Below are 21,560 nucleotides of genomic sequence, written 5' to 3'. Positions count from 1 at the left end.
AAATATATCCTAAGATTTATAATTTGATACATAGGCTAAAAATGCAAATAAACACAAATCTCTTAAGATTTTGGTGGTCAATTTAAACAAAAATAGCGACGAGTAACTTTGGTAGGCACAGTACCGCCTATTGTGATTGAAATTAACTGCAGTATATAAAACTAGTCAACAGTTATTTATGATTGATTACGACTTCAACCTTATTTTTACAGCTTAGTTTCTCTACATAATTGCAATTTGCAACTGTATATTTTACTACTAAATATTTTTATTTTGAAATAGAAAAGCATTTATAAGGACATATTTGTAAATATTTGAAGGTACCCTAATCACACTCCACCAACTGAGTTGGCACCCTAAATGCCAACTTCAAAATATTTTTATTGACAATTAGGATGTACAGTTGGCTATTAGTTTTTGCTTATTCATCCATTTAGGGAAAACGAGTAGTAGTAGTAGTAAATTAGTAATTAATCCTCAAAGCATCTCCAGTGAGGTAAATAGAAATAAGAAATAAATTCTAGTAATATAGTAGCAGTATTTTTTTTCAAAATTTTTCTTTCTCCAGTATTAATTTTTATACCTTCTTTGATTTTGAAAAGATAATTTAAAGAGATATTTTATCTCTTCTGTCCACAAAAGTTATTATGGTAACTATTTTTTATGCCTTTTCTAATTTTATAATTTTATAAATCGAATTATGTATATACCTCAAGGAAATAAATACAATTACTTTGAAAAAGTTTTTTAAAAACTAAAATCTAGTAGTAGTAATTACTACACCCTCGACTAAAAAAACTGTGTATATTGTCTAAGCAACAATAAAAGTATAAAACCACGCTGCTGCTGTGTCTTCCTCTCCAACGCCTCTCTCTCTCTCTCTCTCTCTCTCTCTCTCTCTCTCTGCTGCAGCGATTGAGATTCGAGACCTCCCCCCCGTGCACACACTTACTCAATTTGCTTCTATAATAGGGGCTCTCTTTCAATACCCAACACCACACAAGTACTATAATCCTGAAAATTTAAGGGCTCTGTTTTGGTTATAACAGAGAGCCATGATTTCTCGCAATAAAAATTTCATCTTTGCCTTCGCCTCTGCCTTTCTCGCGCTCTTGGTTAATGGGTTTTCCGGAAACCTTCCAATAGTAGCCTTTGATGAAGGCTACTCGCACCTCTTTGGAGATGGAAATCTCATGGTTCTTAGAGATGGGAAATCTGCTCACATCTCTTTGGACGAAAGAACAGGTGGGTCGTTTAGTCCTTTTCTTTGTTTGCTTTGTGATTTCTGGCATAAATTTTGGCTTGTAGTCGTAAAGATTGGATTTTTAATGGATGGTGTGTGTGTGCAGGTTCTGGGTTTGTGTCACAGGACATTTACCTTCATGGCTATTTCAGTGCTTCAATCAAGCTTCCTGCAGATTATACAGCTGGTGTTGTTGTTGCTTTCTATGTAAGTGGCAGTTGACAACAATTTATAAAAACTTTTTCTGTTTTGAAATAAAAATGGTGTCTTTGATTGTCACAAAGACCAATTTTGAACGGCTTCCCTAAATTTTTGCACCATCAGTTTTTGCCAGTTTCGTTTGAATGGTGTTGAATGGTTAAAATCTATGAGTTTTTGCATGGTAGAATAGATTTTTATGAGTTATTCATGAGAAATTGAATATAGATGATGTTTCAACCGAAGTACAATTGTGACCATCCAATAAAAAATTGATGAAATCACATGCAATTTTGATTCAAGATTCTTGACCTAATTGGATTGTTCGTGGTTGGATTTATTCAAAGATGGTTTTTTTATTTGTTTATCACGACAGATGTCGAACGCTGACACGTATGAGAAGAACCATGATGAAATCGATTTTGAGTTCTTGGGAAACATTAGGGGTAAAGAGTGGAGAATTCAGACAAATATTTATGGAAATGGAAGCACAAACACTGGGAGAGAGGAGAGATATGGCCTCTGGTTTGATCCCTCTGAGGATTTCCACCAATATAGCATCCTCTGGACTGAGAATGAGATTGTGTAAGTATTGAATTTCGTCACGGAATTTAAATTCAAACCTATTATTGTTGCGTATGCATTTGATTTGATGATGTATCATGAAGAGATAGACTTGGCATATATTGATAATGTTGGAATAGGTGATGAAATGTTGTTGTTTGAGCACTGCAAAAACAGCTTGTGGTTTGTTTGATGCTGTGGGTAGTTTTAGATTTACATACATGCTTTGGGTTTTTTTTTCACCCCTTTTAACTGTTTCTGGAGTTGCAGTTGTTGTGTCCCTTTCGATTTCTAAGCAATGGTAGAAAACTTGGTTTCCTTTTTTGGGAGTACATATGTTGTGTGTAGCCTTTGCTGTCTTGTTTGATCCCTTCTTATGCTCTCACTTATTTCTTGGTTGTTGATTGTGCATATATAGTGTCTTTGAAATGAAATTTGAGTTCATGATCAAGTTGGCCTTAATTCATTATGAAATTTGGTGTAGCATAGGATTGCAATGACAGCCTAGCTCTTAACTATTTACTTTTTTATATCATGTCTTAAAAGCTTGGATGATTCTCTTTGTAATGTTATCACTTTGATTTGTGAGATGACAAGTAAAGGGAAACATGTATCTTGATTCTTGTTATCCTCTTTTTCCTTGCTTTTCCAATCTGCTAACTGTGGTAATACTTTTTCTTTGCACTTTTCCCTTTCCTTTATCACTCCCAACATATAACAAGAATTGGTTAGGTGCTCTTGCCTTTATTCTCTGGCCACGAGTGTGCATTTTCATAATCGTATAACCCCGTTCTTGATAGCATCCCGTTTGATTTTATCGCGTGTTTTTGCAGCTTCTACGTCGACAATGTTCCTATAAGAGAGATCAAGAAGACAGAAGCCATGGGTGGGGACTTCCCTTCTAAACCAATGTCATTGTATGCAACAATATGGGATGGATCCGATTGGGCCACAAATGGAGGCAAATACAAAGTTAATTACAAATATGCCCCTTACATCGCCGAGTTCTCCGACTTCGTCCTCCACGGATGCGCTGTTGACCCCACCGAGCCGTCCGAATGCGACACACTTCTGACACCCCCCACCATCGGAAGCCAACAGCGAACGAAGATGGCTAGTTTCAGGAACAAGCACATGCAATACTCGTACTGCTACGACCGTGCTCGATACAAGGCCCCTCTCTCCGAGTGCGTGATCGACTCCAAGGAGGCCGAGCGGCTTCGAGCCTTCAACCCTGTTGTGTTCGGTGGTGCCCGCCGCCAGAAGAAGCACCACCGCGTCCGTGTTAGGCCTGTCCGGGCGGGGGCATCCTCCCTGTGATGAGGCCGTCGGCCTCATGGGGCGCGTGCCACCGTCGTCGTCTTTCCGGATTGATTTAGGGCTGTGGTGGCTGTGGGTTGAGGAATGAATAGAAGCACATAGAGGGTAAGAAGAAGCATATGGTAAAAGATTTATTCCTCTATATGGGGGGCATTGATTATGATATGATGGGGGTATTTGTATAGATTTCATTTCATACCTTTGTTTTCCCATCAAGTTTTCTCCTCATTGGTTTTTTTATTGTTTAATTTATGTTTGGTGAATTTAATTTGTGTACTTGGAACATTTGGAGCACCACCTTGATTGAATAAATATGAAATAATATAACATGTGGAGTTATTAGGGTAGTATTTAAATGAAATATGGTGGGGTTGTTTGGAGGTGATGGGAATAGGATTCCATTTATTTGAAATTGTTGATGCTATCAAAGCATGTTTGTTTGTTATGATTTTTATAACGTTTGAAGGCCTCTTTCAGTCATTGAATTGTCAGACTTGTTCTGTTCACACCCATCTCCCAAAAATGTGGGCCTATTTTTAAAATCTACTATCATGGAGTAGATTCTATGTAGTCTTAATTCTTAAACATGATCCGGAGTTTACATATGGGTTCGAATAGCGTAAATTAAAATTAATTCCATTAACTATTGAATCCTCTTAATTTTGTAATTAATCAATTCAATTTATTGAGTATTACACACTAAAATATAATGAGTGGATTTTAATTTATAGATAGTGTAGATTCTAAATTTTTTTAAAGATTATGTATTATTAAAATTTGTTGACGGAATAAGAAATTTTAGTCAAGAAATAGTTAATATAATTTGGTTTGAATTAATGAAATCAAATGTGGTTAAATATTAATTGGTTTTCTAGAGGAAGTTTAACCGACAAATGTATGGAATATTTGGCCGACCAATCTCTACATTGACAATACTTTCAAATTTGCTTGACTCTAACTTTCATTATCGAATCTGAATTTGAGGATAGCCTAGCTAGTTACTTCTTTTTAAAAGACAAAATGATGAATTTAAATAAAAATTATCATGTTAATCTTATCACATAACTATATTAACTAGTAATTCTTTATTAAATAAGATAGACTAACATTGTATTTTATGTTAACTATAATAATTATAATGTACTACTCCCTTCGTCCCGGGTTAATCGCACGTTTACTATTGGGCACGGAGGTTAAGAAATTATATTAAATAAATAGGAGAGATGAAAAAAGTAGGAAAGATAAGAGAGAGTAAAGTAAATGATAGAATAAAAAAAGAGTGATTAGATGTTTTGTCTTTTGGTAAAAAAGGAAAGAGTGCAAATAACTTGGGACGCCCAAAAAGGAAACTAGTGCAACTTGAGAAATCAGTTGAATTATGTACCGAAATGAAGTAATAAACCTACTACAATAAAGTAAAATGAGTTTCGATGAAGACCGAAATAATACCTACTACAATAAAGTAAAATGAGTTTTTAATGAAGACCGAAATAATACCTACAATACTGAAGTAAAATGAGTTTTTAATGAAGATCGAAATAATTTACACAGCTATTTGGTCTCGACATAGATCACTAACTCTATATTCTTATATTCTTATAAGAAGAAGATATAAGAATTATAGATTTTTGGTTGAAGATTTTTGTGATATGGGAAACCTCAGGAATGAAGATGAAGTTCGGAGATATACATAAATATTTGATTTTTATTCCAAGTACTTGTAAAACGCTAACTTTTTTTATCGACGAGCCATTCTCGGAGCCACACGTCCCGTCATTCTCGACTACTTACATGTCATTCTCGGAAACATTAGTTCGGAGAAATTATTCCTCTTTCAAGAGGGAAGAGAGTAGACTAAAAAGCAATTATTCGGGTGGAGAAACTGTAAAGGAGAATGCAAAAAAAAAAAAAAAAAAAATCTTTATTTTAAATTATAATGAAAGACTCCAACATATAGATAACATGCGGAGATAGAGATGTCAATTGGGTTAACCCGCTCGGGTTCGGGCCAATCCACTCGGGTTGTCGGGCTATTTGGGTGCGGGTTGTTCGGACTGTGAATTTTTCGGGTTATAAATTTTTGGCCCTAACCCTAAATCTCCGGGTTTCGAGCTAACCCACGGGCTATTCGGGTCAATAGTAATCTTATATGTTACTTTCTATCCAATCAAATATTCTAAATTATTAAAAAGTAGATTGTCGCAAATAGTAAAGTATTATCAAAGTGATCAAGAGAAAGAAAATAATAGCAATTGAAAATTGAAACAAAATAGATAAACGTATCGTTTAATTAATATCACACATGAATCTGACTACAATTAAATGGAAATCATGCATTTCATATAACCCTAACTTAATTTGAGAGAGAAGACATAATTACCATATATTCTTCATATCAAATGTTGTACAATATTTAATATTGATATTACCAAATGTACTTCGTATAAGTATATAATCCAAAAGTTTAATTATATTTTACATTAAATGCTCAACCCGTGGGCTAACCCGCAACCCACTCGGGCCAGCCTGTATAACCCGCCGACCTGAACGGGTTAGCCCGTGTAGCCCACTTCTGAATATGGGTCGATTTTCCGGTCCTAACCCTATGATTTTACCGGGTAACTCGGGTCGACCTGTGGATTTCGGGCTAGATTGACATCCCTATGCGGAGATATAAAAGATATCATAGGGAAATAAATCAAATAAAATCATATCAAATCCTATCCATCTATAAAAAAACGTATGACTAAATATATTCTAGTAATAATAGACCAAATAATATATTCTAGATTTATGGAGAAAATTAGATGAAGTGGCATAGATATCAGGAGGAATGATATGCTACATACCTTATGCGAGCTCTGTATGTGAGCACCATTTTCGTTTGACGCACGTTTAAGTTGTTCGTTAATTCTAATACTTTTTTTAATGTTATTGAAATTTTAAATTTCAAAGAATTCATAAAACCTAATGGTCGATTTGCTCGTTTTCTCTATAATTTCAAATAAATTAATAAAATAACAAATCAAGCTTTGATTTTTATGAATTTTGTGAAATTAAAAATTTCAGTAAACAACGTTAAACGTGCGTCAAATAAGAGTGGTGCTCACATAAGGTAGGTAACATATCATTCCTTATAAAAATTAGTATCAACTCTCCTGCTATTGGAATATATCTTGTCCTCAAGATGGAAACCCAAAAAGCATCGTCCGTCGATGCTGAATTTTGCTTCAAAATCCCTACTAATTGTTTATCTCATTTGAAATGGACAGATAACATAACATCCTTCATTAAATAGTTTGTATTTGCGGCACTATCAACCTCATCAGTGAACTCCAAATCAGAGACAATGAAATGTTTTGTAGGTGAATCTAAACCCGAGTGTATGGAAAGCTTTGTGGGCTGCTCCAAATCCGAGTTGATCGAAAGCTTTGTGGGTGGCTCTAAATCAGATACAATGGGAAGCTTCGTAGGCGACTCTGATGCATATATAGTTAGAATTAATATCTTGATTTCCTTTCCTTTTATAAATTAGGGGTTTATTCGATTTTCTAGTTAATTAAATTAAGTAGATGGAAAGTTGTTGACCAATATTAATTGACTTTGATATTTTATTTCTTCAATTAATTAGAGTTTTTTTTAGTTTATTTTCTTTAGTTTGATTTTTTTTTTTATGTTTAGAATTTTTCATTATAAAGGTATTTTGTTGGACTAAAAAATACATCTTTATTTATTAATATTATTATGGGGGTGTGTTATATTGCTAACTTACCCCTAAATTGTCAACTACAACTAAATAATAGGCATTAGATTTTTAAATTAAAGGTGATGATCTTTCAACCCTTCAGTATTAATATCATGCACAAAAAATATCAATAGGGGTATTAATGTCAATTAACTACAAAATTAGTTATAACTAACTTTTAAAAGAAATCCCAAATTTAAAATCATATAACATATATCAAATTAAAGATAATTTTATAAGGATTCCAACGATATCCTACATGCATATGTTCCGACGTCAAAACTTGAAAAAAAATTCGAAATTTTTTAATTTTTTCGTACAGCAGAAATGTCAACATACTATATAAAATATGTCAATATAATACATGTAGAATGTCAATATAAGCAATAAGTTAAGATTCTTAAAACATTGTGTTGACATTCTCAAAACATTGAGTTGATATTTTCGAAACACTATATTGACATTTTCATCCAAAACCGTAATTTGGAGTTTTTTTTTATCTTTTTCGATTTAATTAATAAAAACAAAAATTACACGTGGCAAATTGTAGACCACACGTTTTCTAAAATCCTATGGCCTTAAATTAGTTGTAGTTAGCAATTAAATGATGAGTTAGCAATTGATCACTCCCCTATTATTCCCTATTATTATGAGTCTTATATTTAGTTCTCTCTTGAATTATCAATTTAATTTTATCAGAATATCAAGATGCCAAAAAAAGTCACTTCTTCTCAACCTCTAAATGGGTTTGAAATTTTGAAAGACAACCTATTGTGGATGTCCCCTATAGACCATGATATAACGTAAAACATGACCGTCCAAATTATTTTTTCAATATCTTTAAAGGGTCACCAGGCCAGGAGAGAAAGATATGCATTTGATTAATTAGGGAGACACATGGAGATGTTCATCGCTCGCAATATGGGTACCATAAGCTGTTGGACTTCGTCCTACAATAATTGTCACTCTTATTGTGGGCACGAATTTTAAAAAATATAAAGATAAGTTAGTTGGAAAAGTTAGTGGAGTGTGAGATCCACTTTTTTATATTGATTTTTTATAAAAAAATGTAAGTGAAGTGAGTTAATGGAATGTGAGACCTACTTACCATTTATGATAAAAATGAAGTGTGACAATTATTGTGGGACTGAGGGAGTATCTTGCAACTAAAAAAAATATGTTCAATAGATTTTAGTTCCTTTTTGTATAGCACATAACTGTCTTCATGGGATGGAGGGAGTATCTTGCAACTAAAAAAAGATGTGCAATAGATTTTAGTTCCTTTTTGTATAGCACATAACTGTCATCATCTATCCCGCTGACTACAAATATGTAGAGTCTGACTTTAGTGTTGAGTTTTTCGAGAATAAACCACACGTGGAGTTGTGCTAAGAAAAGCATATAGTATTTCTTTAACCATAGTCTTGCTCTTTATTCAACTTTATTAATATGGATGTGCTTGACATTTGATTTTGATATTGTGCTAAACTGCTAAACTCCAATTTTAAGTTATGGACTTGTACTACTACTATGCACTCCAATTTTATAAGAACTTGCTGTTGAAAAAAGAATGAATGATTGACATGTTCTAGTACCATTTGATGAACCGTAAATCATATCAAGACTTCCACTAAACATAATTAAGTGTACAAAACACTATAGATAATCAAAAGTTGATGTTTTGGGAGTTGGCCAAAATTAACGGCCAACGACCGTTGTTGTGGATGAGGAAGCTGCCGAGATGGCCCGCAAGTGTGGCTTATGAGGTGTGTTTGGTTGCGACGCATACATCATGACCAATGGCATGCAAGCGTGCTCGTGCCCTTCACGCAACATTATACGGATATTCTTCGAGTTTTATTTTTTCAATTACGATGAAGAAATTATATTTAAGGTGTTATTAGAGCCTAATAATTATCATGAAATTTTTGAAAAAATTGTTTCTCCACAAACTTTAAACTTGACATATAATATCATGAACTTAGATAGTTACTCAAATTTTCCAACCAGCAACAAAATCCGGCTACCTTTCAGTTGTTATTACCACTGAAAAATGATAGTGATGTGATTACAAAGTCTCTAAAAGCCAGATCCATCTCATTTTAATGTTGTTGGATTTTTTCGACGGTGAAAAAAGTTCAACAATTATTTAAGTTCGTGGTATTATATGCCAAGTTCAAAATTCGTGGAGAAAAACAAATTTTTTAAAAAAGTTTCACGATATAAAACAAATTTTTTTAAAAAGTTTCACGATATTCCTAAATTTGATTATATAACTCTTTTTACCTCTATACGGTCATTCCAACGACTCTTTGATTAACTCTTTAAATTTTACTTTTTCTAAATTTATTTGACATTCTTTAAATATCATTTTCCAGTTTTCCTCACCTCATTTACCTCCACTTCAATCAATCTCTTTCTAATTGGTTATGTTGATATGAATTTATTAAGTTTTCAATCAATCTCTTTCTAGTTGGTTACATCGATATGAATTTATACAGCTTCGAAGATGTTCACGATACCCATGACCAATTGACCAAACTCAAAGTGGATTTAATTGATGGAAGATGCAACTCACCACTCTATTACAAGTATTTAATTTTACATTATGTATAGATAGCTGGCAAAACACTCGTTCTAGATTGTTGAACTGGGCCCAATTGATGAACTGATTTAAATAAATTTCATATGGGCCGACGCGTTAGTTTTCGGCTGGAATTCTTTTTTGTCGCTCATGTATTAATGATCTATCTATTCAATCGTAGCATTATTTAAATATTAGGGATGAATTAAATTAAATATATTTTAGCTGTTGAAATTATTTGATATCCATTTTAATCCAAAATTTAAAATGTATACATTTATCATTTCTAAATTATTAGCAGTGGAGGTGTGTTCAATTATTTAATGTACATTTATCATTTCATATTACGATTTCTAAATTATTAGCAGTGGAGTATTTCTTTTTCAACTGAGTCTCTGACACATAAAGGTTGATGATAAGCGCAAACCTCGTCTCTAAAACTTAATTGAAAGGAAATAGTATAATTATATAAATGCGTAGATATTTGGTACAATTACCGAATTCTGGATATTTTTGTTATTATTAAGGACTCTTTGATAAGTTAGTAATGTCAAGATATAGATACATATATGACTATTTCTAAGTGTTTGATATCATAGTTAATCTATTATGCCAGTCCGTGGTTTTCTGTATGGTCCATCCGAGTCCGCAAATTTTTCCTTAAAATACAAAGATATGTATCTCACAAATTTGGTCGGATAGCATTTCTAACTCATTTATTATGATTTATTAATACAAAATCTAGATAATTTCTTATCTACCAAACAACAACGAAAAAACCTTCATCCGAGCTTATCTTGACACGAAGCCCGCATTTCTTATCTTATTTAACAAATCTTGTTATATCTTGAATACGATATAGAATTATAATAAAAAAATTTATACATTCAAATCGTCCCTAGTAAATATCCTTTACAAAATACTATTCCAAATATAGGGTCATGCTGAAGTGAGTATATAATCAAAACTATTCAATGACCATCAGATATTAAAATAATTTGACAAGATTAGATATGTATAGTACACTAAACAATAAAAGAGTAAAAATCATTAATTTGTTAGAATATAGTAACCATTCTCTTGGTCCTCACAATATCAATATAATATAATAAATATATTAACATAATAATAACATGAATATTTCAACACAACACAGAGTATATCAATACAAATATATTGTCATATAGGGGTGTAATCAATTGCTACCTTTCTTAATTTGCTAACTTGTTAACTTATCAATGCAGTGTATTAAAAATGTCAATACAATGACATTAAAATGTCAACACATAATTTTGTTGAACTTTAATATAATATGTTGATATTATGTGTTGATATTTTGATGTCACCGTGTTGACATTTTTAATACACTGTATTGATGAGTTAACAGAGTTAACAACTTAAATAATTAGCAATATAACGCACCCCTTTCATATAATATTAGATATGTCACACGAAAATATTTATTAAAATAGACTAAAATTCAAACGGGACTTACATTCCATTCACTTTCCTATATATTTTTTAAAACTCATGCTCAATATAGGGTGGACTAAAAATGGAGAACGAAGATAGTAGCAACTTTTTTTTTATGAAAATAGTGACAATAGTTATGTACTCCTAACATTCAAGTGCTATTAAATGTGCCATAGTAGTAAGAATGTGATCAAATGAAAATTCTAAATATTATACAAACTCAAAATTATTATTTGGACCATTGAAAAATGTCAACATATCATAAAAAAACATCAACAGAAAAATGTTAACAGAATTTCAACGATAGTCAATGATTGATGCTATGTTGATATTGTGTTGATACTGTGTTTACATTAAAATCTTGAAATTTTACACTGTATTGATATTATATTGAAGCCGTGTTAAAGAATTTTGAGTTTGTATAATATATAAGTTTGTATTTTATTACCTGCAGTAGAATGTATTATGAAATGATGGGGCAATTTTGTGTGTTGGGTTTGCGTCACGATTGGATCGACCCGGCCTTCAAGCATGGTGGGAGCGTGCAAATTCGCAAGTGCGCACAAAAGAGAATTACTAGTATATTGAAATTCATTAAATATAATTATCATTCAAATCATTATTGATTATAACATATACATTTTGGAGTAATTTTTAGGACATTACAAACATATCAATTTTTTGTAATTAAAATTAGTCCAATATTTTGGTGGCCCAAACGTTCAAATTACTACATTTGACCATTTGATTTCATAAATCAAATTACGAGATTTGACACAATCAATTCTATGAATATTGTGAGTTATGAGCTATTTGCTGACGTCAATTATTCTTTCTCAAATAAGTTTATAATATTATTATCTCACTATTGGATGGGAACTCATCGTTGTTTTAATAAAGGTATCGTTTACTCATTTTTAAATGCATGTCGAAATTTCAATATAATCTACTATATTTTTTATAACTTACATTCTCATTTTTCATAGATTGATTCTCATTTGTTTAGTGTCAATGCGAGATATTCAACAATCAAATGGTTTTCATCTATAAACAATTTGACATTAATACGCTATATAGTCTATAGTCAATTTGCAGGTGTTTTATTTTATTAGATCCTATTTAATTGCTAAGACTTCTATAGTCTATCCTATTTAAATGCTAAGACTTCTATAGTCTATAGACTATATACCTTACGTTTCGTTAATGCCGGTTTTATAGTGCAATATTTTATAGCGAAACGTACTTTTTTGCCTACTTGTGGTCCTTGCATTTATTTTATTTAAATGCAACTGGTCCATATTTGAATTATATGCACATTAAACATATGCACGATATTTGATTTTTTAAGTTTACTTTTTTGTTTTGGAAAGAAAACCATATGTCGTTACTAATTCCCATGTTTGGAATAATTCTCGAAGTCACTCAATAAATCGGGACCTCAATCTAATTAATTGCGGAACAACACTTTTTACTCAAGTTCCACCTAATTATAAGAAAATAATACTGCTAATAAATTAAAATTAGGAAGAAATTTTAATACAATTGTAAAATGGTGTGATACTTAAATTACGTCACGACGTTAAAAATATAAGTTAAAGACGACAACTTACTTCATAGTAGTAATAATTTCTTTTCAAATTTTTTAGGCTGAACAAGGGTTGATCTATTAAGTGATGAAAATTACATAATATATGATGCTTTTCGAATAAAACATCTGTGTACATAAAGTGTGATTCCTAGCTCAATATTTCAATGAACATATGTTGGTTTCACAACTCGTACTATTATGAAATGTCCCATTTTTTTCCTCGAGTACTAAAGCCCCACCATTAAAATTTAATACACAATGCAAGTACATTAGTACCTGTGAATTGAATTATTTTTGTCAGGTGAGCTTTTGATAGCACTGTGCTATGTCCATTTCAATTATTGAAAACCTTCATTGCACATGCTTGTTTTATAGGCTAAATTACTAAAAAAATTTGAAATTGGTTCAAATTTTAGTTTATTTCACGGTTTTATAAAATGACACAATGAAAAAAAATTACTAGTTATTTAAGTATGTTCATCTTTTGTCAACCAAACATTATTTTTTTTTATGAATAGAAGATATCGTGTAATTCATCGTCCACGTATGATTTCTATATGAGATAATTGTAAATCCGAACTTGTGATTTTCAGATTTTTCAAAGTTTTAATAATGACTAGATCTTTATTTTATTTTTTTCCCAGTTGAATAAAATTAAGTATGCATATATTATACACGTACCCCTAAATTTTAGATTTAATTGAATTATACTACTCATAAATTAATTTTATTAATAATTATATTAGTATTATATAGCGATACAAATTCAATTAAAATAATAATTTTTTCTTAAAGTTATTGTTATTTAATTTAAAATTTTAATATTTTTCTAAATTGTTATGGAATAATTAGCATGCAGTTTATTTTAAATTAATTCATATTTATAAATTGATTATCGATGTAAAATATCAAAATAGTTCAATGATATAAACACAATTTATATACATTTATCGCTACATTTTATCATTTTACTTATATACACATGCTAAACATGCTACTCCACCTTTTATCATTTTTCTTATATACACATACATTTCATGCATTTTATTATAGTCAGAGATCTTAATTATGAGAATAAACTGGAAAACTATACAACCCCAAAATTCAATTTCACATGCTAATTAATGAAATGCAATTACAATTTAAAAATGTGCGCACCACTTCTTCTACCAAACTTATTTCTGTCCTACTAATATTTCCGGTCAGTCGAATTGACAAATTTGACCTTCTCCCAAATTCTTACTAAATCCATTTTCATTTTACATAATACTATAGCGGAAAGTAATTAATGAACTCGATCAATAACCATAAAAACTTGAAAATTTCTCAATTTTAACCAAACTTCAAATCTCTAGACCTCCTAGTTTATTCAAGGTATCATTTATCTCATGTTCATAAAATGTTGGAGTTCAATTAAGAATTTGGTCAAATAACCGTAATCGAACCAACTGCCAAATCTTCTTAGGGCTGTATTTAATCTGATTTAATACTAGTATTATCAAAGTAGTGCTCGATTTCCAAGATAAAATTGAATCTCATGAACTAAACATACTATAAATTCAATTCCGGATACACTCTTCTCCTATACACGTACATATACACAATTGATTTTCTTTTCTCGCAAGAAAAAAGCAGCAGAATCTGTAACCCCCATAAAAACGCACAACACAACACACAGTAAAAACGAAGAGAAGAAAGAGCACCATTTAAGACCAGCGTGTTTCACAAGCGATTTTCTCTCAGATCTTAGTTTTTTCACACACTGATTTCCTCCTTATCACGTTCCTCTCAGATCTGAAATTCGCATCCGTACTACTACTATTACTGCACACACACACACATTGCGGTAGAACAATCCTTCTCACAATCGTCTCCCAAATTTTAACCAATTTTACGTATTTAACCCGATCGCAGATCTGGTGAACACCTCACAATGAGCTAAATTCGTATCTGAACGCGTTAACGTATTGATCAAATACGCAATTCTACATATATAAACTGCGAATATTGTGATTGTTGTACAAAATATATATAGGCGTAGAGGTTGTCGGCATTGGCTTATATAGTGTGCAGTGTAATATCTGTTGCTATGGCGATGCAATCGGGGGCTATGGTGGTGCCTGATAAAATCCCGGTGCAATGGTACAACCACCAGCAACAGCCGCCGCATTATCAGGTGGATGAGAGGGAGGGGTGTTTGATGTGGCTGAGAGGTGAATTTGCAGCTGCCAACGCGATAATCGACGCGCTGTGCCACCATTTGATGGCGGTGGGTGAGCCTGGGGAATATGAGGGTGTGATAGGGTCCGTTCAGCAGAGGAGGTGTAATTGGAATCCAATTTTGCATATGCAGCAGTACTACTCGGTGGCGGATGTTGTTTATGCGCTGCAGCAGGTTGGTTGGAGGAGGTCGCAGAAGGTGGTGGGGTTTGAGGGGGGTGCGCCTGCGAGGATGGGTGGTGGAGGAGGAGGAGGGAATGAGTTTAGGAGAGGAGGAGGCAGGGGACAGAGAGGGGGACTTGAGGTGCAGAATTTTGGTGGAGAGATGAACAAGAAGGATCTCAACAATGGCTACTGTAAAAGCAATCTGAAAATGATTGAGAAACTGGATGAAGGGGACAAGGCAAAGGTGGAGAAGGAGGAGGATTCAGAAGGTAACAAGCCAAGTTTTTTTCAATGAATTTGAGTCTTTGTTTCTGCTGTGTACAAGTTCTTTTAAATGTGAATGCTTTTCGTTGGGAAGCCAACGAATCTATTTTACTTGTTATTTTGGTTTAATTAGAAGGTTATTTATTTCGAAACCAATCGGCATTTGGAAATTTATTGGATCTGATCGGTTATTAATGATCCACTTTTTGTCTGGTGAAATATGATATTGAAGATGGCTTCTTGCTCTCTAACGAGATTAATGGCAATGAATCCATCTTTTATGTATAAAAAGACATCGAGTATGCAGCTAACCAAATACTCAACAGGGAAGTCAAGGGGATGGATTGCAAATTTTGTTGAATTATATGGAAACTATATGTGCCGGAAAGTACTTCCTCAGTTTATTGGCTAGTTTTTTCTTTTTCATATCATTGAAACCTTTCTTGTTTATGTTCATGAATGTGCATTCAAATTTGTAAATATTTTTCTCAAAATCTCTTGGATATTTGTCCGTTGCACCAATTCCTGTTGTCTATCAAACCATTGGGGTTCTACGTATCGCATAATATGCTTATACTGAAATGGCCTAATTCTCTCGAGGCGCTTTATGATTTCGTCCCTGCTGAAACAGCTGTCACATCTTCTTTAACATGTCATTTGTACCACACTTCCTGAATTGGTTTAATTAGCTTCCTAATGATTCAGGAGAATCCACAAACTTTAATGTTTCCATTTGAATTCTCTCTTCATTGTCAAGTCTCTTCTTGGAAGTTAATGGTTAGATATATCACACATGTGTGTCCAAATTAAGTAGTGCCCTTCTTGGTCCTAACTGTGCATTCTTCATAATTAGGTTTGCTATTCCAACTTCCATATATTAAAAACACTTATCTATTATGGTAAGAGGAAAGAAAACGAAAAAAAATCCTCTAAAGGGTTAACTTTTTGCTCATGTATGAAGTGACGGGACTCGATGAAAAATCTGAAGAAAATGGTACAGCAACAACACAGAGAAGTACACAAGAAGCTGTTGCTCATGCAGATGCTGAGGCGGAGGACAGGGGTACTATTTGAAATCCAACTCTCCATATCCTTTTGGCTATACTTTTACCGTTACAATATCTTTATAATTTCTGTGCCTAATGGAGAATTGCTTGTAGGATTAGTTTCCAGTATACAAGTGCTATTTAGAATGTCTAATATGTCCATATGTTTAACTGAGATTTTGGATAGGCTATTTTTTGGTTGCTGATCGGAGTACCTCTTATGAGTGTTTGACATGCTATTTAAGTTCAATCAATATCATGCATGAATATGTTAGCAAGCAAATAAAAATAACGTTCAGCATTTGTAGGCAGCTATTTTCTTGGAATATAATCCCATTCCTGTTACTTCCCCATTGCAGGGTCTTGCAATATGGATGGATCTGGATTAGTCGAGAAATCGAACCTTGAAGTTTCTCCAAAATCTTTTGTTGCTTCTGAGATATGTGATGGAATATCAGTAATCTCCTTTACTCATCTTGTTATCATACATTTATTTTCTTAAATTTTGATGAGCTCAGTTGTCAAGACATTATTGCGTTTGATAATTTGGATTATAGGTTAATATAGCTGAAGGACTTAAGCTCTATGAAGATTTATTTGATGATTCAGAAATTTTAAAGCTAAATAATCTGGTAAACGATTTGAGAGCTGCTGGGAAGCGAGGGCAGCTGCAAGGTAAGTTTAGTGGTAGCTATTTGTGGCACAACCTGCAAAACTAAACATATTTCTCTCTTTTTTTTTGCTTTTTTTTCATTCAAAATGTTATCAAATTCGAGCCTTTAATTTGGAATGGCCCTTTCATATCTTGGATTGGGTGATAAATATAGATGAAGATGCTCTTTGTGATGGAGTTTAACTGTGTCTTAAAGGAGTTTTGATTAGACTGGTTTTATCACCATTAAAAAATGTCTGTGTTAGGCGTAGCAGACCTAGTGAAGTGATGTTAGACTATATTCTTTGCTACATCTATATTGCACATACTTTGAAGTAAGATTAACAAAAAGAAAATATATAGTGAAGCTAGGTCACTCCCTTTATGAAATGCTGATTAAGTTGACAATCCAGTTAAATCTACATGCAATTCATGTAGGAGAGGAACAATTATGTCTCCTTAGGATCTTTCTTTGATAAGAGATTTGAGAATCAAAGTAGCATTTGGCTTCTCTAACTGGATTTGTTGGGAAATATTATGGTGTCCAAGTAGACTGGATCATGTTGTATTCTTTTTGTAAATGAATGTCTGGATAGTTATAATGACCTAATAGGAGTATAATATTAGATCATGTAATAGAATTTTTTTCCTGAGAACTGAAAAGCCAGTGTTGCACATTTGATTGAACTGGGCTTACATTTTAGTTTATTTGCAACTAAGATCACCAAAAATTGAAAGTGAAATTGAACTTTATTGTTAACTGAATTCTATTTTAACTAATACTCCATAAAACTAATGGACAAAATTATTACTGAAATCCTCTGTGATTAGTTAATATTTCATAGTTTAGTATAAAAATGGAATGTGAAATTACTACTTATTAAAATATGTGTACATTGATTAATTGCGAGTTGATGTTTTGCTTAATGAACTGAAATAGAAGTAGAATCCGAACTGTAATCCTATCATACTATAAATGGGTTATATGTTGCGTCTGTGTTTCTACTCACACAAATTAATTAATATAGCTAGATTGCTTCCAGAATGACTGAACTTTAATGATTACAGTAATAAAATGAAATAATGGTTGAAATGTATGATCTCTGATTTTTCACTTTTCTGTTCAACTGGATTGATTTACACATTCACTTGGAAGAAACTGATAATAATTACCTCTAAATTATGAACCTTACCTTGGGCGCTATGGAGTCTGAAATTATATCCATTGGTCGTTCATATGAAAAGTGCAGTCAAAAAGAAAAGATCATGCCTGTGGCGGCTTTACGTCATGCATCCTAACTAAAACATTTTGTCATCAAGAGTTTAGAAGGTGCTTTGTGAAGGCAATATTCCAGCTTGTAAACTGTAAATAGAGTAGTTGGATGCACACCTCAGCATAAATGTCAGGATCCTGGCATCAAATTCCTGTATATTCTAAGCTCGCAAGTCTAAATTTCAAATGTGTGACAGGAAGAATTGTGCATTCAATATTTGCCACTTGAACGACCAGCAAGAATGATCCTAATTAAGATTCAAGTTTTTATCTGGTAGAATCTGGGTACCTAGAGATGTCGGAATTAGCATAGTGACGTGAGCATGGTCCTTTATTCCGGATTAGATTTTCTCCTTGTATTAAAATGTGCAGTGTTTTATGGGGATTCCTTTTGCTCTCTCAGTCATTCCATCAGCCTACTATGATTTTGGTGAAACCTTGACTTCAGTTGAAAGCCAACTGAAAAGAGGAACTGTCTGTCAAGGCAATGCGCTTCCTTCCATGTTTGTTCTTACTTCTACGTTTGTAGAAGACCTGGAATTGACAGAAGTCTTAGATTGTCTTCACTTAAATGAGGATTAGGAACTGTCCCATCAAGCTATACACTTTCAACATTGTCTTAAACAATCTTCACTGGTCCTGACTCGTAAGAATGCATTGATATTTGTTTTGTTGTTTCACGTTGAAAGCTTTGGAAAATAATAAAATACTCTAAAGAATCTGGACGATTATTTTCACCAGTACATGTATGAACGATGCTCAACATCGAGTAAAAAAATGCCCATCCAGTCGTTTTGGGCACCAATTACTCTCGTAAAGCAATTTATTTTTCTTTGTTCCACTGATACAGGTCAAACTTTTGTTGCTTTAAAGAGACCCATGAAGGGACATGGAAGAGAGATGATTCAATTGGGTGTCCCCATTGCAGACGCACCTCCTGAAGACGAAGTTGCTTCAGGAACTTCTAGAGGTATGTTCCAAAGCAAGCATGGAAATTAAGCTAGTCTTTCATTCTGGTAGTGTGTTTGTTTGTGCCTCCCACCCCTCTACATGTTTATTGTTAAACATGTTCAATAGGGTTATGATAAATTTTGCAGATCCAAAAATTGAGCCCATCCCGGTGGCGCTGCAAGATGTTGTTGAACGGTTACTTAATAAAAATGTTGTTAGCACCAAACCGGACTCAGCCATCATTGATATCTTTAATGAGGTCCCATATGACAGTAGTGCATTCTATGTATTAATTATCTGTATTGAAGTTGACATATCTAATTTGCTTCTTCGCTTTTATAGGGTGATCACTCTCAGCCTAATATCTGGCCACAATGGTTTGGAAGGCCTGTGTGTGTAATATCCTTGACAGTGTGTGAGATGTCCTTCGGTAAGGCAATGCCAGTGGATAATCCAGGAAGCTATCGCTGTGCTTTGAAACTCTCTCTTTCACCAGGGTAATTGCAGATATCTTTTCTTTTTCAAATAAATTCTCTCTACTTCATTTGCTGTTAATTGCATACAAGGTAACATTCAGGCATATACGTCTTTCTAATCACCTCCCATGATAACTTGCTTTACGGGGTTGATGATTGATTAGACGACATGATGTTCTGCCTCTTATGATTAACATTAATACTTTGTTCACTATCTAGGAATTGTTCCATACTCTCAGTCTGTAGTTAACAGTCAAAATTTGTCATTTTTTGGTTTGATATATTTTTTCTCCTATTGCTGTTCTTGTGTAATTTTTTTCTTGCTACTTACAGATCAACTATCGTAATGCAAGGGAGATCTGCAGATGTTGCCAGGCATGCGATACCGTCCCTGCAGAGACAGCGAATGCTTGTTACATTGGTGAAGTCGCAATCTAAGAAAACCATTGGCGGTGATGCTCACCGTATTCTACCTCCTACCACCCCTTGGGTTCCACCCCCTAGTAGGCCACCAAGTCATATTCGCCCCGGTGCTGCAAAATATTTTGGCCCTGTACCACCCACTGGTGTATCACCTGCTCATCAGCAGCTACCCCCACCTAATGGAATCCAGGTCCAACCAATGTTTGTATCTGCCCCTGTAGCACCAGGCATAGCGTATCCGGCACCAGTTGCTCTCCCTCCTACATCTGCTGGATGGCCTGCAGCTCCTCCACGGCATCCTAAGCCTCGCCTGCCAGTCCCCGGCACAGGAGTTTTCCTTCCATCACAGGGCTCCAGTAAACCATCAAATCAGACCGCAGCAACTGAAAACAATAGCATGGAGACTTTAGGCAGTGCAGAGGAGAACAGTGCAGGGAAATCAAATGGTTCTCTCTCCTCCCCAAAAGTTGACGGTGAAGCCACAAAACAGGAGTACAGTGGCAGCAGTGACAAATCGAAGGATGACGAGCAGGAATGCTCAGGTGGGGCAGTTTAGTTAGAAAAGCAAAGAGAAGGTTGGAGGTCTCATTCATGTACTGGCAAAGGAGTTGATAGTTGAATGAAAATGTAAAGAACGGAAAATACTAGGATATTTTTGGTGATGAGACTTTTAGTGATGGGTGGAAGGAGCTTATTCATTTTTGAGCTCCCTTCATTCTCTCCTACTTTTTTGGCAATGTATACTTGGACATTACATGGAACATTTCTCGACCATTGAATTAAGCCTCTATTTTCTGGCTTATGCCTCATTGCATTTTTATCTATTTCTTCTGCATATTTGCTGCTTTTATGTGTTTCCCATCTCTTATACTACAACATGTTACTTTTTTTGCATTTTCCAAACTCAAGCTGGGCTTGGCATGTTTCTCATTTGCATAAAATGTGTTGGTACGTACACATTTGGAATTTCATACACCTTCGTCTAGATATGAAAAAAAATACTAAGTTTTTGTGAATGCATCAAAGAGAATAAGAATGAACTACAAAAATGGTCCATGGACTATGGGTTTATCTCGCCCATAGTCCTTGGACTTTAAAAATAACGCCAGACATCCCTGGACTAAGGGTTTATCTCGAAAATGGTACTTTTTCCCTGTTTTCGGTCGAAAATACCCTTTTGGGGGGTTTGGGCAATTTGGTCTTTTTACATTTAACATTTTAAATCTGATAGTATTTAAAAATTGTCATTCTTCTTCCTTTTTGTCATTCTTCACTTTGTTTCTTTATTTCAATATTTTAATTTTATAAAATTAAATTTTAAATTTCAATTTTTAAATATCAACAAATTTTTTAAATTATAAAAATATTAAATAAC

General features: G+C 33.5%; 2 protein-coding genes across 3 annotated transcripts; both read left to right on the top strand.

The window, feature by feature from the left end:
• The first annotated feature begins 880 nt into the window (after positions 1-880).
• Positions 881-3,652, top strand: XTH28 (xyloglucan endotransglucosylase/hydrolase 28). The gene is made up of 4 exons (XM_048117070.2): positions 881-1,245; positions 1,350-1,450; positions 1,818-2,026; positions 2,839-3,652. The coding sequence occupies exons 1-4, from the start codon at positions 1,056-1,058 to the stop codon at positions 3,323-3,325; spliced, it is 987 nt and encodes a 328-aa protein (XP_047973027.1). The 5' UTR covers positions 881-1,055; the 3' UTR covers positions 3,326-3,652.
• Positions 3,653-14,313: 10,661 nt separating this feature from the next.
• LOC125209744 (hydroxyproline-rich glycoprotein family protein) lies at positions 14,314-20,987 on the top strand. Of its 2 annotated transcripts, XM_048109328.2 has the most exons (8): positions 14,316-15,369; positions 16,326-16,427; positions 16,770-16,867; positions 16,968-17,085; positions 19,186-19,305; positions 19,433-19,545; positions 19,629-19,783; positions 20,096-20,987. In XM_048109328.2, exons 1-8 carry the CDS (start codon positions 14,805-14,807, stop codon positions 20,739-20,741), a joined length of 1,917 nt encoding a protein of 638 aa, XP_047965285.1. In that variant the 5' UTR covers positions 14,316-14,804; the 3' UTR covers positions 20,742-20,987. The 2 variants fall into 2 exon arrangements, with proteins under 2 accessions (XP_088925204.1, XP_047965285.1); XM_089069078.1 differs by lacking the exon at positions 16,326-16,427 and having other exon boundaries at positions 14,314-15,369.
• Positions 20,988-21,560: the final 573 nt, after the last annotated feature.

This window comes from Salvia hispanica, chromosome 3 (genome assembly GCF_029641045.1).
Source record: "Salvia hispanica isolate PSC_SH4W2 chromosome 3, Shi_PSC_v1, whole genome shotgun sequence".
Taxonomy (NCBI): domain Eukaryota; kingdom Viridiplantae; phylum Streptophyta; class Magnoliopsida; order Lamiales; family Lamiaceae; genus Salvia; species Salvia hispanica.
This window is presented reverse-complemented; position numbering and strand designations above follow the sequence as displayed.